The sequence below is a fragment of the Zootoca vivipara genome, chromosome 2 (genome assembly GCF_963506605.1).
Source record: "Zootoca vivipara chromosome 2, rZooViv1.1, whole genome shotgun sequence".
Lineage (NCBI taxonomy): Eukaryota > Metazoa > Chordata > Lepidosauria > Squamata > Lacertidae > Zootoca > Zootoca vivipara.
Genome location: NC_083277.1, coordinates 83,899,753 through 83,910,682, shown reverse-complemented (window position 1 = coordinate 83,910,682; position 10,930 = coordinate 83,899,753). Strand labels below are relative to the sequence as shown.

Genomic DNA, 10,930 nt, shown 5'->3' with positions numbered 1-10,930 from the left:
GCCTGCTAACTTGGTTTTAATTGTGCCACTACCAAAGTTTCACAGCTTGAGTCACAGAACAAATTATGTAGACAGCTTTAATTTTCACATTTATTTATATACACTGGGATTCTTCAGCAGAGCTAAATAAGTCTTGCAATGTAAGTAGTACACAGCACCTCCCATACATTCATCTCCCCTGGTCTTTTAAAAATAGCAGTAGCCCTTCGTCTTATACTAGGTGTCAGCACAACCAGGAGGCCTGCAACACTGGGCATCCAGGAACAGCTACCGCTTCTACATGTTACATAGGATTGGGGGGTGAATGGTCTTGAATCCATTCAAACTTTTCCTCAAAACAACAACAACCAAAAATAAGTTCTTTCAGTGAGCAATTTACCTTTGCCCTCCCCCAAAAAAGAAGAAGAATGAGAACCAAGCTGGAGTCTAGACAAGGACATGTGTGTAGACATCAAAGCAGCTCATTTCCTGGAAATCCCCTTCGAGGGAGTAAATAACTGCACTGATGAAGGGAGAAGTAGGAGATGCTTATCCATCAGGTATATAGTTTACACTTCCCCTCCTTTTGGGGAAGGCTGGGCGGAGGTTGGGAGGAAGAGGGGATCAGAAAATAAAGTGCAACCAGAAACCTCATCACAGTGTTAAATAAAGGATTCATGTAACAGGTCTTCGGCCTGGACACTAGACCAGGTCCTCCAATGTCATGCTCGTTCATGATAGCTGGCTGAAGGGGGAGCCAGTCTTAAAAGGACAGAAGCAAAGACAGGGGTGTGTGTGAAAAGGCATCTCTTTGAGAATAAAGGTTTATCTGGGCAGATAAACAGAACTGCTGTCAGACAGTCTCTTGGGGGCGTGGGATGTTCTTAGGACTTCAGTGGAGCCTGCTCAGTCAGATTGCGCACTTCTTCCAGGAACCGCTTGGGAGTCAGGATGTGGGATGAGCCTGCGTAGCAGAGAAGAAAAGTTGGCAGGGCAACCTTAGAGGAGTCCATCACAGATCACATGTGTGTGATGATTTTGCAGATCACACAGAGCAAACAGGCCCACATGTTAAGCTGCTGCATTTTGCCAGCACCTAGCTCATCATTACTTGCTATCTCCCACATGATAGACCTCTGGACAGGAATGCTGCCGCTGCTCTATATCTCAATCTACAACTGGTTTCTCCAGCCAAAGGTTTGAAAAAGAATGTAGAAAACAACCTTTCCCAGGTCCATTCCAACACAGTCGAGAGCAGATTTTACCCAAAGAGCTTCAGGACACACGAGTGATACTCAACAAATCTATGCAGTGAAAGTTGGCAATATAGAGGTTGGCATCAAAAAGCTGCACCCAGAAGTAGCCACACCTGCCAGGGCAACCCCTCTCCCCTCTCTAGCGAAGAACTTTATCTTAAGCCAGAAATAATTCATTTGTAGAAGCATTACATCTCCCCATTGCATCAATAACAATAATAGTGATGATGTTTATATGTATACCCCCATTGCTAGAAGAGCGCGTTGTCTAGTTCCAGAAAACCTGTCTGAATTTGCTTTTTGCTCTGTGTGTTCCAATATATGTCGCAAGGAACACCAGGAAAATTCCTGAATCATTTACTTGCCTATGAATGGTTTCTAGCCTAGAGTGATCTGTGCCCTGGACACTTACCAATTAGCACCTCCCACTTTCCATCTGTGGCATCAGTGACTTCATAGGCACAGCGCATTTCCGACATGGTAACTCCCCCCAGTACAAACAGGATGAGGCGGGGTCCTGTCCGGTACTCGGTGGCTGTCTTGGTCTTGTGCCAATGACCAAAGCGAGCACTGAGGGGGAAAAGATGTTATGTAGGCATAGGGCGCCAGCTGCAAGAAGACTGTCAAGTTAAGTACATGCCAGCTAACAAAGCAGAGGTTTTTCTCTCTGTGCTGGGCCTGCTGCTCCCAGAAAGCATGGCTCCTGCACAGTCTCAGCCCAGGGAACAAGTAACATATTGCTCCGGTGGCTATGTGAGTTAGAGTTAAGAATGAGAAAAGGACATCTACAAAAGGGCATCTACAAAATGAGTGAAAAGGGCATCTACAAAAAATAAAATGCATCAAACATAGCAGGACAGGGAAACATAACACACATGGAGTTTTATTTGGAGAAAAGAAGCACTAGCAGTTTTAGATGCAGCTATCTTGTTCTTTTGTGGTGTATTAGGTCCTGTATCATACTTGGGCATCATAGAACTACAAGGTTTGATGTGACTCATCACAGAGCTATGAGGTTTGGCACCACAAAATAGTGCCTGTTCAATCTTTTTCATCTTGCAACCACCACCCAATCCTGCTGCACAAACACTCGTGTATAGGAATTATCCCTCTCTCTTACTCCTACCCGCAGCCCCTCCAACAAATTTAGGCACCATCACCCCCTTCTTTGCCCTTTGCCTGGAGAAGAATAATCCCTACTGCATACTCTGCAGCTGTAGAATTCTCATGTTGTGCCTTATACAGGAAGAGATATTGTCCACCAATAAGTCTCAGGAAGATAAACACACACACTTTTTAAAAGGCTTTCCCTTGGTTCATTTCTCACTTGGTTTAGATTTATTTATGGCCTTTCGTTCCCTTAAAACTTGAAATAAACTTTTGGAATGTAGATGCAAACCCTGGAACTGTGTGTTTGTGGAGATCTGGGAAGCGGGTGGGATAGAGAAAGGAGGCATCACAAAACACTTCCACTCTTCCTCACCTCACAGCAGCTTGTGAGGAGGGGCCCGGGGCTGGGCAAGACACATAAGGCCACAACTTCTTGTCCAGCTTGTCCTCGATGACGTCCTGTGAAAACATGAACAAAGGAGAAAAGATCTTTCTTTCTCTTCGTTCTGCTGGAAATAATAAGCTGCAGGGCTCATTCCACTGCTCAACTTGACTATTTATTTGGGGTGGGGGTTGGCTTGTTAATAGGCCAAAGAATAAATGTGAAATATTCAGTACCCCTGAGGAAAACAACAAGGGTTGATTCCACCAGGCAGTTACCACACCATTGGTCAACATTACAGAAGGTGAGGCATAACATCATGCTGAACTATCACCACTTATTTGCCAAACTCATTTGCTACTCCAAAATCTCTCCTCTGTGGCAGAAATACTATCAGAATCTCTTTCCCCCACCCCTCTAAGCATTACTCACAACAAAACCACTCCAACAGCTCAGAGGCACATGGGCCTGGGCTATACAACAACACAGGAATGCTTCATAACGAGGACTTTCAGATTAATCCTTTGTTGACTTTTTACGGTGGGAGCTTAATGTTTTTTGTGCAGCCCAGCTCACAGAGCTACATGGAGTTGGCTGAAGCGAGAGCAGGCGAAAGGCTCATTTGATTGGATTTAATTTATCAGATTGAAGCTGGATCAATGGGGAGAACCAAGATGAATCAGGGTAACAGCATCCTTGTCAGCCAAGGGCAGCCTGGCCCATGCGAAGGAATGCAAGCCCCACCCACCCACACCCCATGGCATGCATGATTCAGAGTGACCACAACAAAAGTTAAACGAGGACAAAACATACAGGAGCCCCCAAAAGAAGAGAAAATGTAAGGCTGGCCACATTCTCAGACCAGAAGTGGGGAAGGAATGGGAGACGGCAAGGACCTAGCACACTGTAAACGTGCTACTCATGGTAGTCCCAAGGAAGGGCAAAACAGGTCCAGGTGACTTTAATATGGAGAGGCTGCACCACAGGCCCTGCCTTAGAATGCTTTCAGTTGGGACTACTCTTTTTTTGGGGGGGAATCAAGTGAGCCCCACCAAAATGGGCAGCTCTCTTGCTGTTCTAGAGGGACCGAACAGGATATGCAAGCATAACTGGTTCCCAGTCTGGGGAGACAGAAGGGGAAAAGAAAGGAACAGATACCTGCCTTTCCCAGGGTACATCCCATGTTCCTGGATGTGCACTGTAGTGCCTAACTGGGAGCATGAAACTGTTTGAAATGTTGAAGGGTATCAATGCTGGGGTGGCCTCGATTTTTCGCCCTGTACTCTACACCTTGATAGCCTCACCTCCGAAGGGGCCTCTCTTATACAACTGCTCTGCCTCCAAAGGGAGATGCTCTCTGCAATGAAGTCCCTCAGGACTTCTGGGGCAGGTGGGCATAAAGAGACCCTCTGCTTTCCTGTAGCATCTCCGACCTTCCCCACCCCACCCTGACCCTTGTCTGTGTACCTCCATGACATCCTTAAGAAAAGGAATCCACCGGGAGAGCTGGTAGGTAGGCTCCAGTCGCACTTTCCTTATAGGTTTCATGTGTGCACCAATGTCCTGTGAGGCGAGGAATCAGTAAAACAAAATAAATTAAAGTTGAAAGTCGGCTGCACTGGAGGAGGGGAGTGGAAAGAGATTCAGGAATGAGCAACTGCTTACCGAACAGGCTCCAGCTGGTTTGGCCAAAGAGACAGGCAAAGAGGCAAAAGAGAAAAACAACAAAGCAGAATGAGCAGATTGAGATAGATGGACAGACAAGACGGAAGGGCTTCCCTCCCTCAGGGGAGCCACCTTATCAGGAAACCCAGAAGTTACTTCCTGAAAGACCAAGAATTGCCTTGACTCTCAAAGAGCACCGGCAACAGCAGAAGCACAACCTGACCCAGCCATAACAGCTTAGGCCAGTCTTCAACTGGTGCTTTCCAGACGTTGCCGACTATCACTTCCATCATCTAGATGGGCTGGCACCAATGGAATCTGGAGTCCAACAACATCTAGACGGCACCACATTGGCTAGCCCTCCTCTAAGGGCACCAGGTTGGGGGAGGCTGGCCCAGCCGCAAGGCACCTGCACAGAGATTGCAACAAAGAATGGGACTGAGATACCTCTGGCATGATGGCGGCCCCCAGGCAGTGCATGTTGTAGAGGATGTCTCTGTCCTGCTGTATGTTGGCATGCTGGATGAGCTTGGTGAGGTTCTCCTCGTTGATGCCTATGCAGAGAGAACGCGGCTCAGAAAAACAGCACTCCAGGATGCTAGACGTGGCCCTCAGGGTCACAGCAGCACCTGCCCCAAGCAGCTGTACATAAGATATATGGACCCACCCACTTGTGTTGCTGGGTGCTGAGGAAGAGCCCCAACAATAGTCCCATGAACCCATGTCTCAGTTTTTCTCAAGGCAACAGTGGCAAAACTCAAACCACGTCTTGGGAGGAAAGCGGCTGGGTGGCAGGCCTCAGTCTAGATGAAAGCTGCCCTTCCTTTCCTCAGATCAGGCCTTTGCCCTAGGTCTCCACGGACGATGCAAGGGAGGAGGAGAAGTGGACAAGGGAGTACCGTTCTGGAGGAGGATGCAGAGCAGGATGATGCGGATCTTATCATATGCGGCCACGTTGGTGTCCAGGACAATCGGCACAATAGTCTTCATAGGGTTTTTGATTTTCTCTCCATCAACGTCTGTACCCGTGGCTAAGTCCTGGAGGCAGGGAAGACACCCATCAACCCGCTTCTGCTTGGCTGCTCTCATGGAGCCACCTCCCAAGATCACAGGACAGCATTACTCAAGAAAGCAAGGGGAGATTGTCCATTGCTCTATGTGTCTGTTCATGGCCTGAGCTCTGAGTGAGAGAAGTTGGGGGGGGGAGGTAAGGCTATCCAGCCCCTCCTACGTTGCTCCAGACTCTTTAACATGCTCACCTGCTCCACACCACACAATCTCTCCACTGTGCCCTTGAAGGAATTCATGCAGTCCTCTGCCAGGTGCAGATGTGTGGAATACTGTAGGGTGAAGGAGGTGGGGAACGGGGGTAGGGGTAGGACAATGATTACTTGTTCAGCCAACCAGTCTTTGACCATCCCTTCTCCTTGCCTCACAGTGCAACCTCAATGGGCAAGCAGCAATCTCTGGGGCCTCCTTTACTGGATGAGATGCAACAGACCACTTCTTATGTAAGTGAAGGCTTCTAGCTTGTAGGTTCCAAATAGTTTCATGTTTGTTTTAATGTTTGCATTATACTGTAAGTCGCTTTCGAGTCCACTTTTTGTTTTAAAAAGTGACTAGTAAGAACAATAAACAATCCAATAAATATAAAAACACTGCTCTTCTAAAAGAACAAGTAGCATATCTGTAAGTCCCAAGGTGCCGATTTTGAACTCTGAAGCCTAAAGCAAACATCTTAGGTATTCTTAAGGACCGTCTCCTTCCATGTGAGGCTGCCATGCTTTGCTCTTCTGGGGAGGCCCTGCCATCCAGTTGCTCTCTCCTAGCCTTCCAAAGCCAGGTAGAAGCAATTAAAAACTATTTGGAAATGTACTGATATACTTCTGGTATTTTAATTCCTGCTAACTGTTGCTGAATGGTTTCTGGATTTTTTTAAATCTGTTTGTTACTTCCATGAGTGGTAGGTGCTCTGAGAGTGGAAAGGTGGTGGTGGTGGTGAGAATAGAATATTCAAAGCAAAATGACAGTCCTGGTGCCTTGCATCTGTTACCTTGTGCAGTTCTTTCTGGTACTGGGGCATCTTCTTCAGGATCTGAGACAGGTCTTTAAGGTTGGCCTAGAAAGGGAAATGGAGAAACCAGCAATGCCAATATCAGGTGGCATCAGAGCTATGGGCCAAAAACAAGACGCTAAGAAGATCTGCAGGTTGGGGGATCCCAACTTAGCTAACTCTTACCCAACCCCATGTACCCTGGAGCTTCCAGCCAGCAACACTTGAGATCTCCATGAAAGTGAACATGGAAACTTCAAGTGGTGGGGAGTTTCAGCTAAGCAGCTCCAGCCTTGTTAAGTTGCTGGATGGGACATTGCCAGGGAGCCTCTCTGACCTCCCCAGGGGAAGAACAGCTGGAAGAGTAACACATAGGCATTAGCCTTGCAACCTCACCTTGTCTGTGGTGAGTCTCTTGCTCTCACAGAAGGTCCGCAGGAGCTCAGTCACTTTCCTGTGGAAGGAAGTCACATTCATGGCCTACTCTGGAATGGTCTTTCTGAAGAGTTACAGCCAAACAGAAGGCAAGCAGAAGGGCCATAGCTCAGGGGTAGGGCATCTGCTTCGCATGCAGAAGGTCCCAAGTTCAATCCCCAACATCTCCAGACAGGACTGGGACAGACCGCCACCTGAAACCCTGGGGAGCTGCTGCCAATCAGTGTAGACAACAGAGCTAGAGGGACCCAATGATCTGATTCAGTATAAGGCAGCTACCTATGTTCCTAACAACTCCCAGAGATCTGACTCTCAACCTCTGCAATAAACAACAGTGCTCCATGCAGGCTGCAAAAGTCAGGGCTCCCCACAGCAGAAGGGATGTTAATATTAGGGGCAGCAGCAGCAGCAGTGCCGGGGTAGGAAGACTGTTTTTCCTATTAGCACCTGATTCAGCCTGGCTGCAGAAATAAATTGTAACCCATGTGGACCTGGGAAGTGAGGCAACAGCTATCAAAGTAATTGATTCAGACACATCAGGGATGGGTTACTTCCAGCAACAGGGAAGCAGAGCGCATATGTGTGTTTGCGCACGCACACACAAACAAGTTCTCACTTGGAGACGTCGGCAATGTGCATATGGCGCAGATCCACCCACAGGTCATCGTCCTCATCCAGCAGTACCACTTTTTCTCGTGAGTCGCTGATGCCTGTGGATTCATACCTGGCAGGGTTGAGGAAAGGCAAGAGGGGAAAAAGGCTTTGGTAAGACACACATGGCTGCTACCTGAGCAAGGAGGGATTCTCCCCCTCCAGGGATTTCTACCTTTGTGCTCTTGCCACCACCACCACCGGACCTCACCTATACGTATCGTTCTCAATGCTGAGCAGGTCATAGGCCATGGCCTGCAAGGTGAGCTCATGGAGAAGCGGAGATACCAGGTCACAGCTCCGGTCTACAATCAAAAGCTGAGAGCGAGATTTGTCAGGACCCTGAAGAGTGGAAGAGAGAAGGCGAGGAGAGAGATTAGCTGCCATTTGAGGCCAGCACCAAGCAGCCCAGAAGGAAAGGCTGTGCACGCCACTTCCCTGGGCTTCGCCTCCTCCCTCCCCACCCCCATAAACCTGCCTGCTGCACTAGCTACCAGTTGCGTGCAACCTCTCCAGCAAGCTCAGGGCAGAGGGCATGGTCAGAAATGCAATTATTAAAATGTACAAAATCCCTTCCCAATTGGCAGTGCACAATCCCATTAGTGCAGAGATGACTCAAAACAGGCTGTGCACGCTGCAAAGGAAAGAAGCCATCACTGTGAGCCACAAACCTGCCTGTTATCTGGGGTAGAAATTCTGCCTCTGGTGCTCTTTTACAAAAGTTCTTTAGGGTTTGCTTGGACAAACGGGGACTGCCTATAAATCCTTTCACAGATATCTACTAGAAGTCAGCTTGGATGAGGACAAATTTCCAAGTTAAAAAAGGAGACACTGCATTCTAAAGTATTTAGGCTGCCTTGATGGCAGGGAAAAATATCTCTATGAATGCAGCAGCAGCAGCAGCAGCAGTTTGGGGGCTAAAAACAAACTATCTAAAATTGCAGCCCAAGTCAGGCTTTCAAATCCCAGCACTAAGTCTCATTTCCCAGCAATGTTCAAGCCTAGTCAGAATGAGCACAGGAATGTGCCTTTACACATTTGTGCAGTACATTCCTATGCCAGCAGGCGGCCGCATAGGACACAAACACACAGCAGTGTCCTATAGATGCTCTTTTCAGATGAATCAAGAAACACTGCAGACAAGGAAGATAACTCAGAGCAAGGGTAGCCCATGTTGTTGTTGGACTCTAGTTCCCAACAACACTGGCCACTGGCTGGACCTGATAAGAGTTGGCAGTCCAATAGCACCTGAAGGGCACCCCCTGAGTTAAAGGCGCTTGCAGTACCTTTGCTGTGGTCACACCTCCTTCAGAAGCCACACTGTCAAGGCTACCCTCAGTCTTCCCAAAGCAGTAGAACTATTGCTGATTGTGGGCAGTACCTATTGTTCCCTGCCCTGTGAGATAATTACTGTCTAAGGGCAAAGCTGCTTCAAAGCAAATTGTTCCCTGCAACTAGCACTGCAGTAGCACATCCCTTGGGCTGGAGGTGGTGGCTCCATCAATGTCATGGGAACATAACGGATAATTTCTGTGACATCAGCTGGAAGTGAGCTACAAGTCCCTTTCCCTCTTGTGCATACTACTTTGAAATCCCCAGAACATTTAAGAAGTTAGCCCTAATTCCTGCCAACATAACATTCCCTGACATACCTGTGGAAAACAACTATTTCCAGCAAGCGAGACCAGTCCTGAGTCTACCCCCCTTTCTTCGAATATCATTGCAAATGCCGAGAGCCAACGTGGTGCCCTTTGGCTGTTCTGGTCTCTAATTCCCATCAGCCCCAGCCAGTACAGCCCAACCACCAGGGATGATGGGAGTTGTAGTCCATCATCATCTAGAGGGCACCCTGGCCTAGAACTACCGCAGCAACACCAGAAAAGAAATGGGACTCAAAGCCAGAGGGAAATGCGCTGTCTGGAAGTTGTCTTGCACAGGACATCTTAGCCTTCCAACAGTGAGGTTCCGTAAAATGGAACATTTCAGTGCCAAACTAAATGATGGATGAGGGAAACATGTGAACCATCTCTCCAGGTATTTTGCTTCGTTCACCTTTTTTTGAAATGAAATATGGCAGCGGGAGGCCTGATCACAGCAGCACTTTGTGTATATGCCTGTGCAACTGTGTGCACTTTAACCATTTCCCCATAGACCATTATTTGGATTGTCATACATATGCCTCCTAAGTGTTTTTTTCACTCATGGGGAAAAAAGAAGGTTGCGGAGAGCAGTGAAGAAAGACGGCCCATAGGAAAGGGGCTAAAGCACCCATGCACTTGAACACACACAGCCCCTGTTGCGATAAAATTCACAGCCTCCACCTGCTGTGTTATAGTTTTAATAACAAATGGAAATAAAATGATGGGGAACTTTTTGCCCATCTACAGTAGTACATGTCTAAACTCTCACAGGCAGCCTCTGCAAAGAGCCCATCTTGTGGGTGTTTGGCAAGACACCCGGGCATCCAGTTAAATGGAACATGCTAACCATTAAGGGCAGGGCTTGGAGGAGAGGAAGGCAGTGGAAGTGGTCAGGCTCCACACCCAATTGTCCACCCCTGAATTAGTCAGAAAGCTGAAGGCTAGCCATCAGCCACCCTGCCCCAACTTAGGCACAGCCCAGGTTGTTTTTCATCTCTGCGTGAAGGAAGGTCACTTCTGCATTCTCCTGCACTCCAAGGGAGTTTCCCCAGATCTCTCCTCAAGTCATCATACTCGTGCTCTGCTAGTGAAATCTTTGCTGCAGGGCTTTCTGAAATTGTATCAGAGCAGCTGACCTCCCACTGCCCCGGCCTCTTGCTCTAGCTCCACAGGCTGTGTCAAAAACACTGCGATTGCTCACCTCTCCCATGGTGGGGTTGTCCGCTTTGAAGGCATTCAGTTTTGCCAACACTGCATGGGCCAACAGGCAGCATTCTTCAGAGCCACTACAACAAAACATCAACAGGGTAAGGCTATTGAGGAGCACTGCTTCCTGCGCTGGATATGACAACAAGGCAAGGTCTCGAGCTATTTCATCAACAGATAAGCACCCTGGTTCTCATCCCCTCTCTCTGTAGTAGAACAGGCACCATCCGGGGCAGGTGGCCAAGTATTCTTTACCGTTCCAACAATAAGTTGCAGGACACTTCCACACTCCATAACGCAGCCTTCCCCAACCTGGTGCTCTTCTGATGTTTTGGAGTACTGTGCTGGTGTGAGTGTACTCCTAAACTTCAGGAGAACAGTATGCCAGGAAAAGCTGGTGTAAGGAATAGTTGGGTTATCTCTCAGTGTAACCCCTAATATAAGACCCCCACCAACTTCTCTGCAAAGCATCATGGCCTGTTATGCTTCTGTCCACATCCTCCTGATATCGCAAGTTCCCCGTCCCCTCCCTCCCACTCCTCAGTATGCAGTG

General features: G+C 48.1%; 1 protein-coding gene across 2 annotated transcripts in view; it reads right to left on the bottom strand.

Annotated features, from left to right (window-relative positions):
• Positions 1 to 76: 76 nt before the first annotated feature.
• STXBP2 (syntaxin binding protein 2) overlaps positions 77 to 10,930 on the bottom strand; it is a 36,596-nt gene continuing 25,742 nt past the window's right edge. For both annotated transcript variants that reach the window (XM_035104793.2, XM_035104795.2), the window contains 12 exons: positions 10,373 to 10,457; positions 7,743 to 7,873; positions 7,497 to 7,604; positions 6,842 to 6,899; positions 6,446 to 6,511; positions 5,652 to 5,732; positions 5,292 to 5,430; positions 4,840 to 4,946; positions 4,195 to 4,290; positions 2,719 to 2,804; positions 1,648 to 1,805; positions 77 to 943 (listed from right to left, as the gene is read on the bottom strand). In XM_035104793.2, the coding sequence (XP_034960684.1) occupies positions 864 to 943; positions 1,648 to 1,805; positions 2,719 to 2,804; positions 4,195 to 4,290; positions 4,840 to 4,946; positions 5,292 to 5,430; positions 5,652 to 5,732; positions 6,446 to 6,511; positions 6,842 to 6,899; positions 7,497 to 7,604; positions 7,743 to 7,873; positions 10,373 to 10,457 (1,195 nt within the window). In that variant the 3' untranslated portion in view covers positions 77 to 863. The remainder of the gene's footprint in view (positions 944 to 1,647; positions 1,806 to 2,718; positions 2,805 to 4,194; positions 4,291 to 4,839; positions 4,947 to 5,291; positions 5,431 to 5,651; positions 5,733 to 6,445; positions 6,512 to 6,841; positions 6,900 to 7,496; positions 7,605 to 7,742; positions 7,874 to 10,372; positions 10,458 to 10,930) is intronic.